Source organism: Nomia melanderi, chromosome 14 (genome assembly GCF_051020985.1).
Source record: "Nomia melanderi isolate GNS246 chromosome 14, iyNomMela1, whole genome shotgun sequence".
NCBI lineage: Eukaryota > Metazoa > Arthropoda > Insecta > Hymenoptera > Halictidae > Nomia > Nomia melanderi.
In genome coordinates this window covers 12,422,848-12,448,017 of record NC_135012.1, presented here as the reverse complement: position 1 = coordinate 12,448,017, position 25,170 = coordinate 12,422,848, and the positions used below count along the sequence as shown (strand labels likewise).

At 39.1% G+C, this 25,170-nt stretch overlaps 1 protein-coding gene across 2 annotated transcripts in view; it reads right to left on the bottom strand.

Moving 5' to 3' along the window:
• Positions 1 to 475: 475 nt before the first annotated feature.
• LOC116429047 (furin-like protease 1) overlaps positions 476 to 25,170 on the bottom strand; it is a 312,518-nt gene continuing 287,823 nt past the window's right edge. For both annotated transcript variants that reach the window (XM_031981433.2, XM_031981432.2), the window contains one exon: positions 476 to 2,403. In XM_031981433.2, coding sequence (XP_031837293.1) covers positions 1,958 to 2,403 — 446 coding nt within the window. In that variant the 3' untranslated portion in view covers positions 476 to 1,957. The remainder of the gene's footprint in view (positions 2,404 to 25,170) is intronic.

The following is a 25,170-nucleotide window of genomic DNA, read 5'->3' as shown; positions in this document are numbered from 1 at the left end:
CGAAACTCGTGTAATTATGATGTATTATTTAAAATGTATGTTTACCACTGTGTCAATATTGTATATACGTGGTGGTGGTCTTGTTATCTGTGTTTGTTCCAGGTGCAGGTGGGCGCTATCTGTAAAGTAAAATGGTGGTAATAATAAAATATAAGAATTAAGTTCTCCTCAGAAAATTTTCAGATAAATTATAATAAACTTAATTGTAATTATACAAAACAAAAATATGAAAAATAAATAATTTGATTGAAAACTGATTGATTGTGAAATAGTGTTCTTTTCATTCAAGCAATATTAAATCAATTGATTAATAAATTCTATCTAACAATTTTTGCTTCACACTGAGGAATGTTAAAGAATTAAATAGAATTAATCGATAATTCAATACTGTCGGTTTTTCACACATTACTATGCAAGATTGCTAGTCAAATCTGATAATAATTAGTTACTTCATAATAATAAAAACATTTAATAATTTCTCAAAGCTGCCATTTTATTAATACTTGATTATCAACAAACTTACAATTCTTAACTAGCTTTCCCCGTTAAGAGAAAAAACATGATTTTTATATCTATCATCAATGCAATCAGTTACACTTAGAATTTAAACTTTCCATCGACAATTCACTATGAACAAACTCCTTTGTGGTCCTTAACATGTGTATCTACAAGTTCGTAACCTTAAAAGTCTTTGGCTGTCTGAAATATGTCGCTAAACATTACTGTCGTCCACACAGTAAAGTACTATTTCGCATAAATAGTATAACGCGATTTCACAGGTGTATAAATTACAATGTGCTTAGCATAGCTAGGAACTCGGATCGGGAGCGTTACGAATGGTTAAAGCGATTAAATTAATCTAATTTTGATTATCGAAGGGCAGGGAACACCGAAGAGTATCCCTCTGCATCGAACAACGACTACCTGCTATTTGTTAGTCAGCGAATAACGAAGACTTAGTAAGCGTATTCGCACCGAGACGCAGTCGCATGCGCCACGAATATACTTAATCCCGATAATTCTGTCGTTAAATATAAATCAAGCTTTTATCGATGCGAACCCATCGCACCGGCCATTACGCGGACGCATTTAGGCCGCACAAAATTTCGCCGAATAACCGAATACAAGAGAGAAGAACGTGAAATCGTTTTCTTGTCGAACCACGTACCGTGAATTCGGTGACCCTAAAATTCATCTTGGCGGGCCGCGACACTATAGATCCTCACGTTTCGCCTCACTGGTTCGCACTGTTCTCTATGCACTTATAATATTCACCGGGCTACGACTAACCTAATTTACGATCGCATTCGGAATGCATCTGCTGGGCCACGGTATCGATTCGACAATTGTTTGTCGTTACTACACTGCGGATGTTTATACAAATACGGATTAAACGTGAACTTAAGTCTAAAATTCAACTGATTTCATAGACTCGTTGACTCAACGCCTTTATCGGGCTTAGAAGAAAATCCTATTTCAATTTTCTTCAATTAGATTCTATATGTTGTTCAAACAGTTATGCTATTATTACGAATAATTAAACGAAGATCACTTTTAAAACCTAATATACTTCATACCAGATGCGCAGGGGATTCACCGATCTAACGGTTACCAATGACTGAGTCGTATTCTCCGCTAAGTTCAAAATATTCTCCTTCCACAAGTTAAATTCCAAACAGCTATCTTATAAACGCATAAAATCCGCAGTTCAGTTGTTAACTCGGAAAATCGTAAAGCCACTAATATCTAAGTTATCGAACAATTTTATCAGACTTCCACAAGCTGCTCATAGTTTCACTTTTACATTCCAACTAAAATCGCCAAAAATCTTAGCCGCTGTTGCACTAAAGTGTTCGGACTATTCGGAATCCCGATTCGTTCTTTGTTTCGTCCGACGCGAACGGCCTCTCTTCTGTCGCGTCACAGCTAGTATCAATCGCTCCTGACTCCGTTCCTTTCACTCGCTGTCGGAGAGGCTGCCGACGTCGCGCAGCTTGTCGGTGTCCTTGTTAGCGTCCCCGTTGCTGGAGTCGGAGATCTTGCTGTAACCGTAGTTCAGCGAGTTCTTGCTGCGCGAGTACCAATTGACGATCAGGTAAACCGGCGGCGCGACAATCAGGACGGCTAGGTTGATCACGAAGAGGACCGACATCCTGTAGAACCACACGGTCGACTGCATCGTCCAGGATAAATCTTTCAGCACGCACTGGGAGTCGTTGATCGTTGAAAGCTCCGAGTCCTCGTAGCAGGTGCTGCACTGGCTGTCCAACGGGCCTGAACAGGTCAGGCAGCTGTAGTGGCAGGGCGAGCAGACCGCCTTTGTCTCATCGGCGACCCCGTAAGTCTTCGTCGGACACTCGTACACACAGTTGCCGTTGTGGTAGTACCAGTTCGGCTTACACTCTGAAAAATTACATACATTTTTGATGGTCCTCCGTTCCCCGGTTGCATGGCAGACATTTTGCGGTGTGTATGTTTGTTGTGTGTTGTTAAAAGAGTGTCGAGTGGCTTCTGTTGACGTACAGATGACATTTTTCGATTTACTCGTAGCATCGGATTTCATTACTGCTGCTTGCTTAACGATGAACAGTTTTGGTTAATCGCGAAGAATACTTTGCGTTTGTTCTTTGCGATTAGAGAAGGAATACTTATACGTGCACTTAACGTGAATTGTTTCTGACGAGTTGAGGATTCGAGGATATTTCATCTTTTACAGGAAAGCTTCTGATATGAACATTTTGTGCCTTCGTTGCAGTGTTGATTGAAAGCTAACAGAGATTGATTGATCACTTTCTGTTTACATTTTTTATCCGCGTATTCTGAATTATATTAACAGCTAACATTATTACCTCGCTTCTGTCTCATTGAGAAATTAAAGTTCGTTGAGAATAATTTTAAAAGGTTATCTCGAATGTTCGGAAGATCTGTTTTAAGGAATAACTGGAATCTCTACACCGGAAACACTGTTCCCTGTGGTTTTCATGGTATCGCGGGAATTTTAATTAAACCAGAATCAAACTAACCGCGTCGAAGAGTAGTTTTATCAGTGGCCGGTGGAATCAGTGAAATTGCGGCGTCACGTATAAGTATTCAATAATTATACGTTCCTCGAATGGCGTACAAAGTTTGCAGATTCAACCGCGATACAGTGAGTCGGATATTGAAGCAATATCTCCGTCGAGATCAAGTTTAGAACACTCCTCAGACGCGAGGTATGTTTAGAGCACCTTTATGCAGTTAATGCAAATGTTGGTAAACCTACGCTCAACGAGGAACAATCGAGGATCCCGAATTACGGTACGAATTAATGGCTATGGAAGCCAGAAACGAGTAATTGCTTGTAACTATAGTTTCCCCGGCATTTCAATCGGCATCAAATATCACTGCAAAATTTCGGGAACAACGTCATCCGTACGGGAGATTACTCAGATTGCCAATTCTATGCGTTAATTCATTTCCGAGGCTTGATAAAAGTACCGATATACTTTTCATTCGATTTTGTATCCACAGAAATCGGATATAATCGAATATTCGCATAAAAATGTGCAGTCTCAATAATCGTTTTTGTGTTCGTCTTCTCGTGTTTCTGTGTATTTGTCTTGAAAAAAATGTGATTTAAGTATAGTTTCACATAAAAAAATATATGTTACAGGTTATGATGGATATTGCTTAAAACTAAATATACATTTACGCGACAACGACGCGTTAGAACTTAAAGATAAATAAATATAAATAAAAAGTATTCTCGCGTGAATTAGGCCTCGGTGAATTGCAAAAATGTATTGTCAATTCTGAACGAACTTTCGAATCGTTTGATGGACATTTGAAACGTTTCCAATTTGGATTCGCCCAGCCCTAATGTGAATTTGTATCGATTTTGTAAGTAGACGTGAATCTTAAATTTGCGTTACATTATAAAAAAAAAAAAAAATTAAAGCGAGCAAGAACCAATTATGGAAGGTCAACCTTGCTGGCTACTATTTACAATAACTAAGACACACCGAGCGCGACTACCAAGCATGCTGAACTGTACATACGTTCATTGTGAGACTTGGTGAGACTGAATGAATCTTGGGAAATGTAAATGTACGTGGATACAGTCAGTGGCAAAATCCTACATCGACCTGTCGAATCTCAAACATTTGAAGTAACAATGATTACGACACTCTATAGAAATTAAATGAATTATTAACTGAGATTGGATAAATTTTGAAAAGCGACGGTTTCTTTACGCATGTTTGTTTTCATACATTTAAATAATATGTAGGAAAGCATCGTCATTTTCTCTAATTAATTTTAACTATTCGATAAACGAATTATCAAGAGATATGAAAAGTTTCGTGGTTGTTACGAACATTTGAAATTTGGCAGTTGTATGTAAATTTTTGTAACTGATTGTACATATTGATCGAGCTTCAAATTAGCGCGAGGACATTTGAATTTTAAGGAACTTCGTCATATTGTAATTTCTAGGACAAAACAACGTTATTTTTTTGAAACTTTCAAAAATGAAAACCTTATTTCATATTTGTATCTAGATATACTTCGAAAGGAGTTCATATTTGCATGTATAAAACATTAAGGAACTGCAAACAACGTGCCTTGATCAATACAAACAATAATGTCAAGTATGCGGTTAATTCAACTCGAGAGATGAAGCAAGTATCGAAGCCCAGAAGCGAAGAGAACAATCAAAGCCGTCACCAAAACTTTACAAGAAGTCGCAAGCAACGAAAGAAAGAAATTAAGAGAAAAGAAGGAGAAACCGTAGAAAAGAAGCAGACACTACCTACAAGATAATAAATAATAATGCCTGTGGCAGAACAGAGGGTACAGGTTAAGTCGAAGTAAACAAAATTTTAATGTCAAAATTTGTGTAATATAAATACTACTGAATTTTATTATACTTTTCAAATATAAACTGATTTTATATTTAATAAATAAATTATATAGAGTGTATTATAAATTGTTAAACACGAATAGTGATAATTTCTTGTATTAAAGTAAATGAAGGAAACATAATCTAGAGATTGCAGACAAATCAAAATTTACTCTAAATATTCATCTTGCAGATATGACTTCACCTACATTGACTTAGTCACGTACTATGAAGTTACATTGTATCGTATAATACCATATAACATTCCAACATTTCAATACATACAATGCTACACGATATGTTGCACGAAAGATATATAACATGTTACAAATTTCACTGTACACTCAATATGCTCTGACATAAACAATTTACTATACACGTAACTGTACAAATATTTCATATACAATACACTCAACGTAAAATGTACAATTTCCTTTGTTACTGACTGAATGGCTCACTGCAACTGTGCATTCCTAAATAAATTAAACGTGTTCCAAATCTATCCAAGCCCGTTAAGAATTATTCTACACGATAAGCTCTATCAACTACGAGTTAGTGGACACCGCTACAATAAACGATCACCCACACATTGTTACCTACAGGTCCAAACGACTAGACTAAACAAAAGCAACGTTCAGCGAGAGGATACACGTAGGAACATTACAGAACGATAGAGAAGTAAGACTCACCGTGCTGGTGAAGCGATCAGGGATAGGTCTTTTAATATTTTTTTTTAGTTTTGATATTGGTTGTACGTGTGTGGTTGTGGATGTGGATGTGGTTGGTGATGGTGGTGGTTGGTGATGGTGGTGGTTGGCTGGTCTGAGAAAATCCGCACCACAACTCGCCCACGAAGAGCCCCAAGTACCTAAATACGTTTTCAGAACCTGCTATGGAGTAGAGGGATAAAGCGACACACGTGACACTTCTGGTATACCAAGTAATCTTTTCTTTTCCGTTTCTTTTTTTTTCCACCGACCGGTCTAAGAATTCAATTTCGATCTTCTGGATAAACGGCCACCGATGATTCTCTCTCTCTCTTTCTCTGTGTGTGTTTCTTTGCCACCTGAACTGTTCCAGGTCCCCTTTTTCACCGGAAACTCGATTTGTCGCGTGCCGAAATTGCTGTGAATTCTTCGCGAGACTTCTTTTTTTCTAGAGGCTATACGAGTCAGTGGATTCTCTCGATTTCACACATTGCATGTACACGGTGTCTCGGGTTGGTGTGAATTATTCGAAAAATTAGAAAATTTTCAATTCATTAGAATTACTATGAGCTAATAGATTATTGACATTTTTGGCGTTTAATAAATTGTTTGGTCGAATATCTTCTTAAAGTCGTTTCGGATATAACTGCAAGATTATCATGATTTTATTTTATATTGCTAATAGTTTATCTTGTGAGCTCTAGGCAAGAGTGGTCTTGAAATGTCCTTGAATGAAAGTGAATTTCAATTAAAGTGCATGAACACTGAAATTAGGGTGCTTCTGATTTTGATATTCTTGCCAAAATTCTTATTAATCGACTCGAGGAGGATATAACATTGAAAATTGAAAACACTAAGATCTAGGCAAGGTAGAAGAACAAATGCAGCACTGGAGGTGCTGTTAAAAAATTGATGTATGAAATGCTAGATTTTTGAGAAGAGACGTTGACACGAATTATTAAATCATTTCGAAGACGGAAGTGTACCACCGAACATAGAAAACAATTATGTTAATATACTAATACACACAGTTGATAAGTGACTCACCAAAACTACTGTAACGCTATTTAATTAATTATCTACAGTATTGTTGTTAGGAGCACTATTATAAAAGAAGGTTAACAAGTATAACAAGCTTCTAAGTCGTCAATAATTACAGTTTCTCTTACAATCAATTATTTACAGATACACATCAGAAAACTTTTAATCTATGTGCAAACACTACAGAGGGTGATTTAAAATTTCGACTGAAAGGTAACTCTACTTTATTCATACGAAAACAATCAAATTTGTAGTTACATTTTTCTTAATAAAAATTTAGAAAATACTAAGGAGAAATAGTTTTTAGAAATTATTTTGAAAGAGATAATTTTATTGTTGTATATATCAAGTGACAGTTTATTAACTGCTACTGCCTCTTAAATAAATACATTCAGTTATGTAAGCATAACATCTGTACAAAATAGGTAGGCAAATGTTTAAACAGAATTCTATTTGTAAAAGTCCTCTACGGAGTCTACCTTTTGGAATCACCCTTATCGTGCTATCGTACTACGGCTATCGGTGTCAATAAATGGACAGAGGTGCACAGAATTATTTGTACATTTTCACGTTCGCGATACATGCGGCAACACTACGAACGAAACAAGCCAGGAACAGGACGACGGAACAACATTCATTCGATGCAACGAAAATTCAGCGGAAAGAACTTCGAGCGCCAGAGAACTTCAATAATATCAGGCGAAGCCCTACCCGACGTTCGTGAAATGTTAATAGATCGCAGGCGCGGAAAACGGAGAAATTATTTTCATGGGAACGAGAAAGAAGTTCGTGTACAGTCCCTCGTTGGAAAAGAAATATTCTAGATACAATGCGGCGCTTTAGAACTCGGAAGTTAGGCCGTAAAATTTTAACCGGATATTGTGTAACATCCGAGGACATCGAATAAAACTGCATTTTATTCTAACGAATAAATTACTCAAATACATCGTTCCAATGAATGAAAACGAATTATTTTAATAATTCGGTCGAATAAGTAAAGATAAATTATTCGAGAAACGAAGATGATTAATTTATTGCGAATGAACGAATGATTGATACTCAAATGAGATATTCGTTTAGAAAAGGACACTTTCTTAGGAGTCTTATCGTTGAATAAACACTTGCTCGAGATACTTAAAAGAAATGATACCAGACTCCGACAGGTATGCACAATTATAAACTGAACACGGTAATTACGAGTGTACACGATTGTCGCGAAATGAAGCTATTAAGTAAACCGTCCAGCGATGCAAACTGTTAAGTATTTTCATTATTCAAATACCCGCGTTATGGTGCCCTTTTCAGAGTCCACGTGGAAATTCACTGAATTATTCATGAGGCGCAAGCAGAAAACTTTCCGTATACGTGAAAGTTAAATTAAAATCTATTCCTATGTTAACTTCTAACAGTGTAGTACTTCGCGTGGCGTTGCCTGCATCGCGATCTCTGTTTTCAAATCTTTCCCAATTCCCGCATTAGCATTAATCACGACATCTGATTTTTTAGGATAATATATTTCAGTTCTTTCCAAAATTACGTAATACTTCAACGAAGAACATAATACTGAATAACGTAGCGATCGATTTAAATCATTCCGTAAATTCTAATACAGGCTGTTCATAATTCATTATCCAATTAAGATCCTATGGCTCCGCACGAAGGAAATTTTTAACGTTTTCAAAAGAATTTAATTTGAAAATTTGTTTTACTTCTTTCTACTACTTAATAGCAATATTTCAAAACAATTCCGCGTAAATTAGTAATTACGAGATGCTTTTATAATCAGAAATCTGGTAATATCACCGAGATAAATTGATAATATTCAAATGTTAATTTCAACGAACAGATCAGAATAAAAATTGAAATCTCTATTTCTCGAACAGTTGATGCGAACAATGAGAATGAAAATTGGTTTTCTCGAGTACCTCGTAGAAACGATGAGAATAAAAACGAAAATCTCCAATCTTTCGAGTAGCTTGTAGAAAGAATAATTTATAGATATCAAAGTACCCTGCGATGTTTCGTAAATGAACACATTTCACAGCGACAACTGGATTCGCGAAAACTACTTCGCTAAAGACACGTAGAATTCCGAAATTGAGCGGCCAGTCATGCGACAAATACGGCACGATTCCATAACCACACGTATTCGCTAAACATGCAGCCGAACGTTTCGGTGTTTGCCATATCTACGTGAAATTGGACGGAGGCATGCTTTAGTGGCACGTACCTGTCTCCCTGTATGTAATAGAAACCAACGTTTAGCGTGTTATGTGTCTGAACGGTTTGACCGGACAATTATTTAGCACGTTCACTGCCGACGACACCTTTTTAAGTCATACCGATATTCCGCTAAAAACCATTGATGTTCACGTATCTATCATACGTCAACACGTTTTCCGCGCGTTAAAAAGTTAACGCTGCTTTCATTCGTATGGATAAATCGACGCTTTTTTATATTAAAATAAATAAAACATTAACAGACTGCGAATCTTCATGTATTTAAGTCGTTCGCAGTCAACATTTGGAATAATAAACATTAATATCTTCACTTTATTTTTACCAGAATCTTATGAACAGAATTTTATCTTCTAAAAGTACATTGAATTTCATGCGGATTGAAATTTTTAAGAATATAATCTGAAAGATAGGATTACGATAGAAAATGGTTATTCATCGGAAATATTCGAAAAACCCTGTATTTTTAAAATATTTTTACGTATCGTCTGCAACTGTGCACTTTGAAATCTCCTATAAATGCATGAAAATCCGCAGTCCGGTAATAACATTGACTGCGATATTTTTTCGCGACGTAGGAGTGAACGGTTTCAGCAGCGAACGTGTTACTTAGTTCTCCAATGAGCGGCGTGTCGTCGTAGACAATAACGTATGCCCGGCAGGTATCTTGTTCAGGATATTTTCCCCTTTTAATTCATCCATGATATACAAATTTCAATGTCGCATATAATGGTTCATAGTAGTTGCAATTACTTATACAATATTATTATGTATATGTGTACATAAACGTAGGTGGCATGCCCTGACACCCTTTCCCCGATTGATTTCTCTTCCTGCTCGTCAATCCGCCGGCCATTGTCCGATCGCGCGAACGAATCTTTTGAAGAACCGTCGCCCTCCTTGTTCTCTTTTCGTTCTGTTTATTAACACGCGGCGGGATTTACCGAGAGGAGAAGAAATCGCGACACGGGGAAGAAGAAAACGATGTTAAGGCGTGAACACGTCGGGCTAATCGCACCTTGCAGCTCTCTCCTCTCCGTTTGTCGTCTCAGAACTCTATAACTTAGGATATGTCGCCTTTCCAAGCAAAGATACATTTTACATTACATACAAACATTTACAATAGATACATTAACAATATGGCGGACCGCGCCGCCGCTGGACACCGTCGGAGATTCGAGTTCACAGGAACATCCGTTTTTCCGTAAAAACTTTAATCTGCTGTTGGCCGAAGTCACCCTAAACGCGACCACTGTCAGTTGATAATTATCGAACGTTACAAGAAAATAATTTCACCGTTATTATTGTCAGATCTACGTCGCAAACTAAAACACCCATTTTCAAGACTGCACTTTCAGAACGATCTTTTTTTAATTGTAAAATTAATAGTATTTTGTAGTTGACGTGACAATAGATTTGTAACTACCAAATTAAATAACTGTGTTTTACAGTCGATGTGATAATTCATTGATTTCAACGTTTCTTCCTAATTATGAAATTAAATTATCGTATTTCGCTGTCTTCGTATTATAGCGATGGTCAATCACCGTATTATAATAATTACTACAAAATATTTAGTCCAAAATTTTAGACGATGGTATAAAAATAATGTTGTCAATGAACACGACAAGGATAATTACAAGGTAATTCCAGGCGAGATGGCTCTACGGTTATTTCCCGAACTCATTAATCCTGTCAAACATATTCAATTGTTTCGAGCGATACACTGTATCTCGTAAGTACAGAGACCTACTCACCTATTCTCCTTAGATAGTTACATTCATCTCCATAAATATATTTTATTTCTTAACCAGTTAACCACGTTCGGCATGTCACCTTAAAACTGGTAAATGGTACTAATCCTGTCAACGATAAATTATTTATTTTCAGATAAACGTGTAATTCTTCTTCATTTCGCTTTAGTTTCTCGTTAGAATATATTATAGATGCATTTGCTCTGCGTTCGACGTACACTTTATTATTTGATTTTATTTTTCAAACCAACTTCCACAGTTAACTGGTTAACAGGTATTAATAATATCTACGACGTATCTTTTGAAAAAAGTCAGCCATCTCTCCCCGACTCACCGCAATAGCGTTACACTAACAGCTGCACTACCAAACAACAGTCTCCCGCGAGAACTCGGATAACCCGACTGTCCAGCCGCGTCGTCCTTCGTATTGTACACCTTGGAAGATACCTCACACCTGAACGAATTATTACACACATCCAAAATCCTGTTCTACGTAGTTATTATCCACGTTTACACCGTTCGTTCCCCACTCGCTGGACTACCGACACACCTCCGCGCTTAGAATAATTGACTCTTATCGTTAGAATCCAATATACACGTATGGTCGGCATGCGTGCGTTTATCTGTACTCGCGCGATGAAGTACTTACATACTTTATATGTTTCAATGTGTATTACTTTCGCGATTGTTTCACATTATCCTCTTTCTCTCTCCCTCTCTCCCGGATTCGCGCGACGCGTTCGGAATTTATCTCCTTATCCCCGAAGCCGGCCCCGGCTTTGTCGGCGGGAGGACTTCCTTCGATCGGTTATTCGAAAAATATCGGAGATTCGACTTCTCCTCGTCCTAGAGCTTCCCTTTCACGCGTGAAAAATGTTTCGAGGTTGTTCGCGACCCGGTGTCGGTCGATTCCGAGCACGTCTCCTAACGGCGCCGCCTCTTGAAATTAGAAGTTGAATCGGCCCCTCGACAGATTTTCGTAGGACACTGTTTTCCGCGGGGATTATACTGTGCGTTGCTTGAAAGAAGTTCTCCTCGTTTTCACCGTCACACGATCGTTACGGTGGTTCACGAAACTATTTGGAATCGATATATTTGCAATGGAAATTTCGTGACGTGCGATTGAAATCGAATAACTCGCATCTAAGATGTCCATTCTTGTTACAAGTATATTCGATAGAGTTTAGATACTTCGCCAAAGTCAGGAATACGTGTGAAAATCAGCGTGGCTCCTTCCATTTTGACCAATTACGATTAAGTCGTGTAATGCGAAATATCGGATTTATCAGTTGCAAACCGATTATTCGAGTGATTCGTTATATACGTAAATATGTTTTTTCCATGTACGAGTTACCGAAAACGCGTACAAGCAAGTGCATTTCGGTTAACGGGACGTTTATTCGAACTAAAAAACAAATTTTCCTTTCTCTTCGAATAATCCGACATTTTATATTACTGCAACGCACGGTACGATTGGCTACCGAGATTCTGGGAATCCCCGACAGCTGAACGAATTATCGAACCGACGCGACGCTCAATTATCATTTCTAACGCGCTAATTCGCGTATTTTCCGAAATTCGCCGGTCTCTTCAAATGTTCGCTACCAGCGCGCCGCGTATTTGCGGCGACCGTGATCTTGTGTTTCCCGTAAGAAAAATGAAATCGATTTCTTTCGGAAGTAGCAAACGAGGGAACCTTTCTTCGCTACGTGTTTCAAGCGTTTCGTGGAGAAACGGTGCGTTTAATAAAGTATCGTCAGTGCGAGGACCGAAGAAAGCGGTGGTAGCGAACGTGTTAATGTTTCTTGCACCTTCAGGAAATTGAACAATAAACGACAATCCTCGGTTATCGATCGATTCACGTGTGCTTCGTTCACATTTGTTTCTCGTACACTCCATGGATATATACACATATTATACATTCATTTGCGAAGCTACATTTAACCCCCTATAAGCCAATTCTTTTTTTCAATAGAAGATTTAACCCTCGACCAGCCGACATCGAGCCACTTTTTTACATTGTCTATGCAGCTGAAAGCTTGCGTGCGCATCTATCTGTTTCATGCATTTAACAGATTCATCACGATGTAAAGAAAATCGTAATAATATTACAAGGAAATGATAAGAATGTAACACGAAATGTGCAACAGGTACTCGATTTTATAGACACCACTAAAATATAAATATTTCCTTAATTAATTTTCGCAACTCACCGTGCATTAAATAAAAAGAGGGATAGATAATATTCTAGATTACTATCTACTTAAGTACCGTATAAGTACTTGTGCAAAATAATTAAGACGTTTGTGCGAATGTATCGAAACAGTATTATCGGTATTATTACAGAATATTTTATATCGAAAAGCAGGTTGGAAGCGTGTTTAATGATTTTCGTATGAATTGAAAGTGTCCTGGTGTTTGTTCACTTGTTTTCCGCCACGTATCAGTCGGCGAGGGTTAATCTGCTGATGAAACATTTTTCTCGGCTAAAGCAAGACGCGGCGACGTTACAGAAGGAAATGAACGTTTCAGTTTCTAAGGGATTATAGAGGGTTAGGTGTGAACACATACGTAGGTGCATAGAAGAGTGCCACTGGAAGCCATAAATCGAACGTTGTTCATCTTTAAATTAAAAGCATCGGTTTAAACGCACAGACTTGTAACATGGTTGTACGTATATGCTATCTGTATGAGAATACAGTGATTTTTACTGCTTATTTAAAAGTAGAAAAAGATCGGACTTTCACTTGGAAAAAGCAAATCTTGCGTATACACGTGAAACAAAATGGAAATTTATTTGATTCATTTAATTTTCTACTTAAATAGGAAAGATAGAATTAATATAGCTGCTTGATGATTTCTAATGATCATCGACACTGTACGCAAACTTCTCAGAGAAACATAGAAATATAGAAGATTTACTTGAAAATGAAATCGACTTTCAACGAAATTAAGTTTAAGTTTAAATTAAGTAATAAGTTTCATTTTCTAACAGATTTGAATCGATCGAACTGTTCTATTAATCGTTCGATGCTACAACGATTACGAACATTCGATGACGAAGTTTCGAATGTAATAATAATGTTAATAATAATAATGTCTCTATAGCGTATTAGACTGTAACAATTTCTTGTTTCGAACCGGAGGCCTAATATTCGATTACTGTAAAAATATTTTCTGCATAAAAATTCGTATACAAATCCTCTAGCCGACTGTTCGCTCTCGAATTAGCATTCTTGAAAGCTACACGCTAATTAGAAAATAACTATTATTCAGGAATTCGAACTCCAATAATCCCGTGATCGTATTGTTCACCGACGAGGTGACACAAACACCCTGCTTATCGTTTTTCTATTCACGAAAATTTCAAAGTTCTCAAAAATAAAAGATTTTCGGATTCTAATATTGTCCAAACGATTTCGAATCTCGTCTATCCTTAAATGTTCAAGAAACGCTGCTGTCGTGTCAATCATCGACGATCAAGAAGCACCTATCGTAGCTAAATATTTATAATTATTTCGCGAGGTATCGAATAATCGAAGAGCATTCGTGAAAAGCGTTGTACGTGTCAACGGCAAATTTTTCAAGACAAGAAATGTTATTTAACGTTACGTTGAATGTTATCTCGCAATGATGTTTTTCAACGTCATCAATATCGCGGATGACTGCTATTACCGATGACTATTCGCTAAAGGAAAATTGCACTTGAATCGCGCCACTACAGGATAAAAATAGAAAAAGGAAATTTCTCGGTTTTTTTACAAGAACTCTTCAATTGTCGAAGTGAAATCGTCTGTTCGGCATTTATCACAGTGAACACGTTAATACCGGATTCCACGCTTTTATGCGCGTTACGTATGGCTCTCTTCGTTCGAAATCTGGATCGCTGCGATACGCTGATCGGCAATACCTACGTAACTGATAAATTAAAAGCTAAATATACAATAAGCGGATCTGTATTCTAGTAACCGAAATCAACGCGTAGGTAAACGATAGTATTTAACGTAACGATTGCTGGCGAAGCTTCAATTATTAATCGTAGACGGTCTCGCGTGGTTCAACTCGGTGGAGTGGTGATCCTTTTCGAAAAATTCCATGAAAAGTATAGAATAACGTTTATCCCTTAAGAGTGAAATCAAATCTCAGCGAACTAAATATTTTTTGCTTCACCGTATAAAATGTACTGAAAATGTGACGAACTCGCACATTTTATTTTTTTATTGTTAGCTCGATATTGATATTTTATACAGAATTGAATATTTAACTCTCTGCTTCTTTATTTTAGCCAATTAAATGGAGAAATTCGACAGATTTTCAGTAACTATTCGAATAAAACTTGATTTCTGATCTTGAATTTCGGTTTTCTAAGATCTCTATTCTATATTTCAGAGTAGAATCACCTCGACAACCGCGCCACGTACTCGAAGACGTCCGATACATGGAAATGTGTATTCTATTGCTTCTCGGTTAACTTAATGTACGCGAACCTCTTCGGAAACGAATGCTGCGCGAGTATCGCGAACGACCGAACGGAATTCAGGGCACAGGTTGAATCCCAAGGAACTGTTTGTGCGTATGGTAATCAGGTAAGAGTAATCAATTTCTCGTAAGTACGTTCTCCACGGTTCACGTCGCGCACCGGAGCATTCGCGAGGGTCCGTTCGCTTCCGTGCGGTCAACTGATTCGCTAAAAAATTGTCTAACTACGAACATATAGCAACATGAAAACTAACGATAGACCCATCTTCTAGAGAGCTATTCAATTATGCTGCAGCGGTATCGTCGGCACCATCGATTCGCGTCAGTATCGATAAACTGGCGCGAACGATGGCGTCGACGACGCTGTCACGTTTCAAACTGTAACATATCACTGGACTGTTGATGTTTGTGCATATATATATAGACTTTAAGATCGAATAAATATTTGATTCGTGTGTTAAGTTGACGTTTAACGAAAGGAAAAAGGATTTCCTATACATGCACAAAATCGGTAGTCTGCGTATCACTTAAAAGATTACCGTGCTGATCTCTACACTTCATTCAACATTATGCCGTTGCGAGTTTGAATGTTCCCCGGTCCAGAGAAAATAAAGACGTAATTTTACGAGGATACAGCTAAGCGGTTTCCCTTTTATCCCTGTGCACAGTTCGGGTTGTTGCGTATTTTCTGAACGAGTAGAAATAATTTTATTCTCAGGGGAATGAAATCTTTAAAAGCGAAATGTATACAGTTGTCACACTTGAAACAAGATAAAAATCTCATTAGAAGGATTCGGATGTTTCTATTATATCGAGTTTTAAAAGACTAAAATTGCAATCGCAGAAAATCACCGGTACAATTATTCTTTCAACATCCCAGTACGAACTACAACTAAATTTGTAATCGAATTATTCATAATTACATTATTCAGAGCCAAAATGAAAAATGAACAAATCTACACTTCTAAAGATTTCCGTTTCTCCCGTACGATCGATACGATTCCCATAAAATAAAACTATCATAATTCCACAGAAAAGAAACCAACAGCGAACAACGATATCCAACTGATGCGATAACTGCCATTATCATGTAAAAGCTGTCGAATGAACGTCAATAATTCCATAACAAGATACGCGATCGCATAGACAATGGTCGGTTTTCGCGTCGAATCGACCCGAACGGTGCACGAGGGTTAAAATTCACGCGGCACCGTGAACCAGGGGCGTTCGAACGAACGTTCACGGCTGGCTCGTTAGCCGGTCGCGCTGGCGGCAGTCGAATGGATGAAAAGCAACGCTTGAATTTAATGTAGAAGCATCGACACGTTGAAAATGATATGTGCTTGATAACATAGCCGATCGGGTCGCGATGAATGGGCCCGCGTTTACGCGGGAACGACGATAAACGCGTTGTTCCCGGGCGTCTCGTCGTCCCATCCGGCGATCTTATTGCGCAGCCTCCGGTTATACTGATATGATATTTTGCGATAGAATAACAACGGGCAACAAATAGACGATAAACGAACGATAACAACCGCGGCTCGTCTTCCGGGGGCAGGGGCGGGGGCGGGGGGAGGAGGGTGTGTCTATTAGATACAGACAGAATCACATTGGTTAATTCGGCGTGACCCGAATTCGGGGGGTGAAAGAACGGAGGAACCATTCTCGATGTAAAAGTGTTAGGCGAGTGGGAAGCATTTGTTTATGTAAAAAGAATAGTGGGCTAATAGTAGATATGATGACTCACTGGTTTGTTCATTATTTTCTATGGAAAACGTAATGCTTGAATAGAATAAGAGAATTTAAAGGGAGATTTTAACAGTGGAAGAAAATTCAGATTTCGTTTTAGAGTTACTGGGAATTATCAACTGATCAATGGAGTTTTTAAGTCTGTTTTTTCTGTGCCAGGTAAATGGTTAACGCGTTATAAGTATTGCGTAAGTTTTGTCGATAACTCGGAAACGAAGTTGAAATTGTAATGTATTCCTGAGTTTTTGTTTTATATTGTTCTAGAGAATCTCTCGTTTCCAAATATTATGTGTATAATAGAATAAGACAATAGAGCGAAAGAAAAATTGCGGTAGCTTCTATCGATATTTAATTCGCGTTGATCGAGTGATCTTAATTATGACGTAATCGGAAACGAAATTGGATACGATCTTTGTTGACACCTTAAGCACACTAAAGGAATATTGCGAAAGAAGCAAGAGAAAAGAGTATAAGTAGACGTGACTTTTATAATTGATGCTTCGAATGAACAAATCCGTGAGCCATTGCGTTTGGAACAATATCGTTCTATCGAACTATAAAATTAGCGTACTATTGCACTGGCATTATTGCTTTCCTCGCTTATCGTTGCGAGTTATGAAAGACCAGTGACACTTCACTGAAATACATAATATAATCGACGATATTTTTCCCTAGCGGAAAAAACGAATAGATATAAATAACAGAGGAATTAATATAAGGTAGAAACAGGTGCGAGAAGGTAAAGCGTGGCTTAGCAGGAAGCAAGAAATCAGAGACTCGTAAGATGTGTTTGTTGATCACAGACGACGATAAAATATGACAAGTATGGTTCGGTGTCACGCGATCCGCGCGTTCAAACGAAAACCAAAGCCACGGAAACTCGTTCGTTCGATTTCCGTGGCCAGAACGGAAGACCTCTGATTTTCTAATTTGCTACGTCATCGTTTTCTCTTCGATCTTCCTCAAAACGAGAATACAAAATATCCTTTCTCTCTCTCTCTTTCTCTCCTTACTCCGTGCTACGTTCTCTCAGGCTGGAGACACACGAGCAACACATTCACAGCGAAACATATTTTCATGTAATATGTTTAATCATAGATTATGATAATAAATCAATGATTGCAAGAACGACGTTGTAGTCCATTCTTTTGTTACGTTTTCTAACTCTTCAGTTGGTAATTACGGGTAAACGTTAGTAAGTAATTTAATAATTAAATCAATTATTACTTTTAATTTCTCTGAATCTAGGGTCTGAATCTAGAAAGGTAGCTTCTATCGATATTTAATTTGCGTTGATCGAGTAATCTTAATTATGACACAATTGGAAACGAAATTGGATACGATCTTTGTTGACTTCGTTGATTTTTGAATGCGAATGTTCGAAGGAGAGTCCGTGCAGAGTAAGTTGTACACTTGTATGTTGTAATTACTTAATAAACTTAATAAACATAGTTATCTATTAGTTCCTCTATATATCCTCATGCGTTATTCTCGATATCCAAATAGATATTTACACTACAATGTATTGCACGAAATTTAATATTAAATATCTAATTCCATAATTTTCGCATGAAATCAAACGGCAACTAAAACTCGTCCCTCGAGTACAAAGAGTTCACGAACGTCACGCCGCACGTAAAATTTCACGTTGCTCGTATGGTCGATTTTCTATAGAACATATAAAATACCACGCACGTTACAACGTACATCGTAACGTCCGTCATTTTGCTCGTGTGTCCCCAGCTTAAATGTCGATTCGATGGGTCGTATGCATAAAATAAAGTAAACGCTATTAAGTATTAAATAGTAGTAAAATCAAATGCTAGGTTTCTTATGCGTAAACATTTACTAATACTAAACGGTAAGCGCTGAAAAATAAGATAACCAACTGGCACGCTTGAAATTACGATAGTATTCGTCGTTTTCGGTGAACACCAAGCGTTATAGGAATTTTAAGTATTCACCAAGAAATAGATACTGTCCCTAGTGAATACTTCACTCTTCACGCGTACGGAACCGAGCACGTTCACTTAAGAAGATCGCTAGTAAATCCTAATACTTCTTTCGATGCACACGACCCAATATTCGTCAGACAAATCCGAGGTTGAACCTAAGTACTTACTGGCCAATTGTTCGAGCACAAAAGTTTCTCGTCCTAATAGAAATTTCATCGTCCTCGCGGAAATTTATGGGATTGAAATTGAAACTTCCGCTCGCGATCGATGTACACCGTGGAACGCAAACGAAGCGGGCGGCTCGATGGAGTTCCAATTAAAATCGGGGCATTAATGCAAATGAATTTTTCGAATCCCGTGGCGACTCGCGCGCGATTCGAAACTCAATCAAAGAAAGAGCAATTAAAGTTTCGCGCTGCTCGGTCCCCTTCGAGGACAGAAGTCATTAGTGTTTTCCATTCGACTTTGTCTTTGTGGTAGCTCGCCGATGATATCAATTAACGAACGGCCGGGTCTGTCTGCCTTTGCCGGGTCGCTTCTCCATTTTGTTTCTGCCGCGCGCGCGGCCATTAAAAATTGTCGCGCTAACTATTCGCTCGACGCGTCTTTTTTTTTCTGCCGAGGGCATTTTGACGCGTTGAATGCTAACGTCGAAACTAAATTGAATTACTGTAGTTCCCTCGATAAAACGATGATCATTTGGAAACATTTCTATGTTATAAATAATGCTACCTGATACGGTGGCATTCAGCTGGATGAACGCGCAGTGATAATTCAATCCAATCGAACGATTCGATATTATATCTTTTCCATTTTCTATGGAATTGGTATTTTGTTGTATGAAATTAAAATACATTTTTCCGATGTACCATTCACTATCTCCTCTTTAGGTCTAGCGATTATCGTGATTCTATCAGCTGATTAAGTTCTCGTGTTCTGTCTATCATCTCACTCTAGTTCACAGGAAAGTTTACTCATAATTTCGCATCAACGGATTATCGTACCTTCAACTTCTTCAATTCAACATTTCCCTCCTTTCCTCGTGACACATTAGAATCGTCAACGAAGAAAACGTTGTTAACTAGTTCGAACAAGTTTCATCCTCGTATAAGTTTTTATACATTCGAGTTACTAGCTGACGTTTTCCTCGTAAGTGATCTTCAACTTCCGACCTTAAAAAGACACGGTACAATTGTCGAACTTTCTTCGCGGACACTTTTACAAGTTTCTAAAAGAAACACGTTAAAATTCAACATCAGTGAATCAATGTCACGAAGAAACTATTAAAGTCTAATTATCAATTTAATCGTAGTAACGAAACGACCGAGATAAAAAATCTCAAATCGTTGCTCCGAAACGTAACGTCTTTAATTTGAAATGTTAAAAGAAACATGGGTGTGAATGAAAAAAAGCTCTCCAGAGACAGCGGAGTTCATATAACAAGAAATAAAATCAAGTGAACGTAACCAGTGCTCATTAAACCATTGGGCCGCGAAAGAATCCGAAAAGTGTGCTCGTCGAGCAAGGCTCGAAACGGTCGCGCGCCCTTAAACTCGCCTGTTTGCGTCCACGTGAAGTGACAGAGGTCCCAGGTAAATTGGCAGAGCTCGAAGATAGCCGGGGCTTGCGAATGTCCCGTTCGGGGCTCGTGTTTTCGTTTAGAAGCTCGCCGGTTGAACGAGCTTTCCTTCTGATCATTGGTTTGAGTCCAGAGGCCACTTCGAGTAAACCACGGCTCTGCCGTTGGCTCGGCCCTTTATGGACGTCGAGGATGCCCGGTCGATTCGGCGAACATAAATGATGCCGCTTGTCAATGAATTGGGTTACTCGGCCCCTTTGGCAGCGGCGTGACTAAATATTTCATGCCTTTCATACGTATCTTGTTGCACGCTCCGCACCTGATATTACAAGAGCCCTTTCAGTCCCATGCGATACACAGCGTTCGCTGCTTTTCTTCCGATTCAGAGTCTATTATATTTTTCCTCCAGACGCGACGAAACTATGCTGCGTTTGCATCGCAACAGGGTAGTTGTAGATAGTTTCTATCGTATACACGCAACTCTTAGGTTAGCGATCGAATTTGTGTTCGTTCGAACTCTGATGTCGCAGTATTTCTGCCTGAATGTTTTATTTTCGAAATATAAATCAATTCGAAAGCGTTGGAAAACTGAGATTTGAAGCTGTCTTGTTAAACTTTCGCGAATACACGATGAATTCTGTAGAAGGAAGTTAAAGGATTTTTTAAATTTAATAATTAACGGTTGACTCTTAGGGTACCGAAGTCTTTTTGTCTTGCCTCGAGAGAAGATTAAGTTGAATAACTAGGCGTAAATTGAAACGAAATGCTGACACGATGGAATAATACCCACTCTCTAAATCAAATAGCTGATTTATTTCATAAGATAGACTCCGAACTACCATCGCGATGGATAACGGTGCAATTCAAGCAGTTTGTGTACTTTGGGACGCTCTGGGACGTATTATACGGCTGGTAGTCTAAAAGGTAAAGTTAAACATCTCTCTTGGAGGTGACCGATTTCAATTTTACATTGAGATTTTCTTGGGAAGCGATTCGAGGTTAACTTATTTAAGCTGTGTTTTAATTTAGTTCGGTCGGAAAATTTAATTTATTCTATGCTTTTCAGGTACGATGCGAGTTTCGTTGAAAGCTTTACGAAGAATCCGTTTAGTCGGCGAACGAAACAGTACTTTAATTTTACTTTAGACGACGGATATCGTCCGATCACATAAAACATTTGTGCTTCACACAGAAATAATGTAGAGAATATCATAAAGACGAAAATTGCATAAAACCATCGACATAATGCGTATATAAAAATAAGTCTTAGGATTGACCATAAAAAAGTGACACTTTACGGGCAAGGATCTAATATCGAAGATTTACGAGTTTCGTTGTTTGCAGCGCTAAATCATGCGGCCTAGAAATTTTATACGTCGCGCGTGAAATTATTTATATCGACACGCCGGTGAAAAAGAAAGTACGGGTTATTTTTACGATCGCCCCGCGTCGATATTATAGACATTTTTATTTCACTTGTCAATGATCTCCGATTATTTTCCATTCAGTTTTCCATTTCGACTATTTTTATTTTCGTCATACCATGCCATCGAGCGAAAGAATGACTCTTTTATTTCCGATGCTCGTTGTAAATGTAAAAACGACACCTATTCCCAATTAATGGTACCTGCGCGTTCACGTGGCAGTTTCCATTCGAAGATAGTTCAATTTCAAAATTCCCGTCCATCGTCGAATAATTTATCATCGAGTAGGCGGGCCGGCACACACTTTGCTCGTTTGTTTCATTCGATTTTTCCGATTCGTAATTTCCCTGTTATCGCGCCGTTCTTCGCAGACCAGTGAACCCCACTTGTCTTCGTAATGCACATCTATTTCGGCGGCTCGATATTAATTTCCGCTTTCCAAGCGATTAAAAAACAAATGTTTCACTCGAAAACTGAAACCGCGGTCTCGTTTCGATCGAGATACACGGCTGATTTGTGTTGCGTCAATTTTCGAACTGAAAATTACACTCGTCCCAGTGATACATTTATTCAAATGAATAGCCACTATTTCGTCCTTAATACACTGCTTTTTGAATCATGTAAATATTGTTTCTCGTTTGGTTTTCACGAGCATTTTCCAAACCCTAAAACTTTTTCGCTGGCACTAAAAGGGTTAAACTATAACGATTATCAGTGCACCGATCGAAGGATTCCCAGCAGTTAATTGTCAGGTTCGATAGGCGACGGAACAACGGACAGATAAAGTGTCGAAATCAAAAGGAGAAGCGGCCGAGATTAGACACGGTCGTTACGTAAATGCATCCTCTGAAGCCCCCCGACAAGCATCGGGGTCCGATGCGCGTATATCTTCATCCCGGTTCTGTTTGCATCAGCCGGCCGGGGCTACCTTTTTATATCGGCAGCGCTGATAGCCCGGCTGACGTTGCCCGCCGGGCAAAGTAAAGTTGCAGAGGGAAAGCCCGCTGCCGGTGAAAGTTCGGCAGAAAGAACACGGAAGCAAAGAGACACAGAGGGAACGCCGGGGCGCATAAAGGAGGAAGAACCGGCCGGATAAAAGTGAAAAGTCCGCGGGAGGGATGGGATCACAGAGAGCACCGAAGGGATGAAAGAGACGGACGAGCGGGATACGCTGGCTCGTTTCATCAATCAATACGCCACGAGTAGCTACCGAACTTCGGACGCGGATAAATTCTCTGTTTCAGGACGTGACGTATTAAAATATTATTCCCCTCTCGCCGGGAAACTCCTGTTCCGCGACGCAACAGCGAACTGTGGCTGCGTTTCGCGCGCAAGCGACTGTGGGATAAACCGTGCTCCGCGATTCAGCGACAACCCCTTTTTTGCCAGAGATTGCGCGACTAAAAGGTTTCGTTACTTTTTGCAGGGAAGTATAGTTGACCATAGATGGACGATTCGACGAGTTACCGAGGGAAAATATTTTGTGTTCGGTTTTAACTTGCTAGCTTGATTGGGAGGGTTGTTATCGGGAAGACTCGAATTATCGAGTTTCGTTGGATTATTACGTTTGATGAGAAGATTTTGAGAACATCTGGGATATCGTGTAAAGATAGAAGTTCGAAAATTGCCGATGACACTTTAGGTTGCAAATTTTATATGTATTGTCGTGATTATTGCCTTGACATTTTTTCGGATCTTGTGGGCAGTGTCGTGTTATAAGTAGACAATGAAAAGAGTTGAAAATTTTCGTGATTAAACGAAGAAAATACACAAAACTCAATAATCAAAATCCCGCCTATAACTCTCTCAACGCCATCGATCGAAATAAGATTAAAACTTGGCACAAAATTCTTCGCAGTAACTGATTAAATATTCCATCGTTCGCTTAATTTGTTCCAATTCATTGTATTGTACTTCATGATTTATCTTCTCGAAGATATTACTAACGAATCCAAGTTCCTTCTTTCAAGTTATCTTCTATGATTTACAGTAGTAGCTAAATAAAAGAGAAAGCAGTTCCAGTAAGAACGTTGTCCTATCAGTTTTCATCGAGAAACTTTTATCATTCGTTAGCAATACTCTTCCGAAAAAAGCACAGCGGAAACCGTAAGAACACTGCGAGTCGAGATTTCTATCGGCGACTCGCATCGGTCATTTTCAGACGTCAGCCGTTTCCACCGATCCACTTCCGAGCGTTCACGTTCAATTTCATTACCAATCGATCGTAACAAAAACGCGTCTACTTTCCCGAATTGGTCGGCGAGGAGCAGGCCCAATGTTTGTCAAATAATCACGGAACGCTCTGTTCGTTGAACGTGCGTCGAGTACGGCAACGATCTCATCGATTTCTCATAATTAGACCGCGGGTGTTTATGCAAATCGCGCGAGTCCGAGTCGACGACTCGTAAGGACGAAAATCGTGATGATACAACCACCCGATTCGTCGAGCCGGGAAACTCTACGAACCGCACAGACCTCCGCAGCCCGGTCATAATTCACGAGATTGGCAGTTAAGTAGCATCTCCGGCGATCGGAGATTCCGGCCGTTCAGGGGAAAGATAAGATAATCGATCTAACAGCGTAACATCGGCCTGACATCGGACCAGCATCGGTATACGAGCCATTCGCTTATCGAGCTAATTAACTCTATCAAATGACCGGTAGAGCGATTCGATGAAACTGCGTACACAACGAACCGATCAAGTGTTTTGCTGTTAACGCTTGAAAACATCCAAAAATGAGGTTACTTACATCCACTCGAGATAACTTTTTGTCGATTCGACGCAAACTTTAGCGTTGAATCATCGCTTCCTATTTTTTCAATGGTTCATACGAATTACAGATCGAATGTCGCCAGATTTCCAGCCTCGGAACACTCGATTTCCTTCGCGTACGTCATTTCATCGAATCTTTCTTATTTCATAGAGTGAATCGCTTGTGCAAATGAAACGCTTGTACACGATATCAACGATGGGCCGATACAGACGTTACGCTGTCAAACGGACGACGACGACCTATATTCGACAAGCGAGCGGCGGTACAATTCCCGTAGCGAGACTTCGAAACGGTTCCCGATTGGTTCACGAGTAGCGGCGAGTAATACTAAAGTAACGCGAGGCAATTCTGAGGATCACGTTCCCGGACACGGCGCCTCCGATGAGCGTAAATATCCCTCTCGCTGGCTGTGTCGCGTGTCTCGTAGAAAAGTGTCGCGGGAGGTTTCCCGGACGACGCGGAACGGCGTATCGTATCGAGCACGGCTGGCCGTTTAGTTTGACGAGCGCAACGTTCGCCGTCGAACGCGAGACCCGGAGAGGATCGTCGATCCCGCGCCTTACTTATACTTTCACGGACCTCGGCGCGAG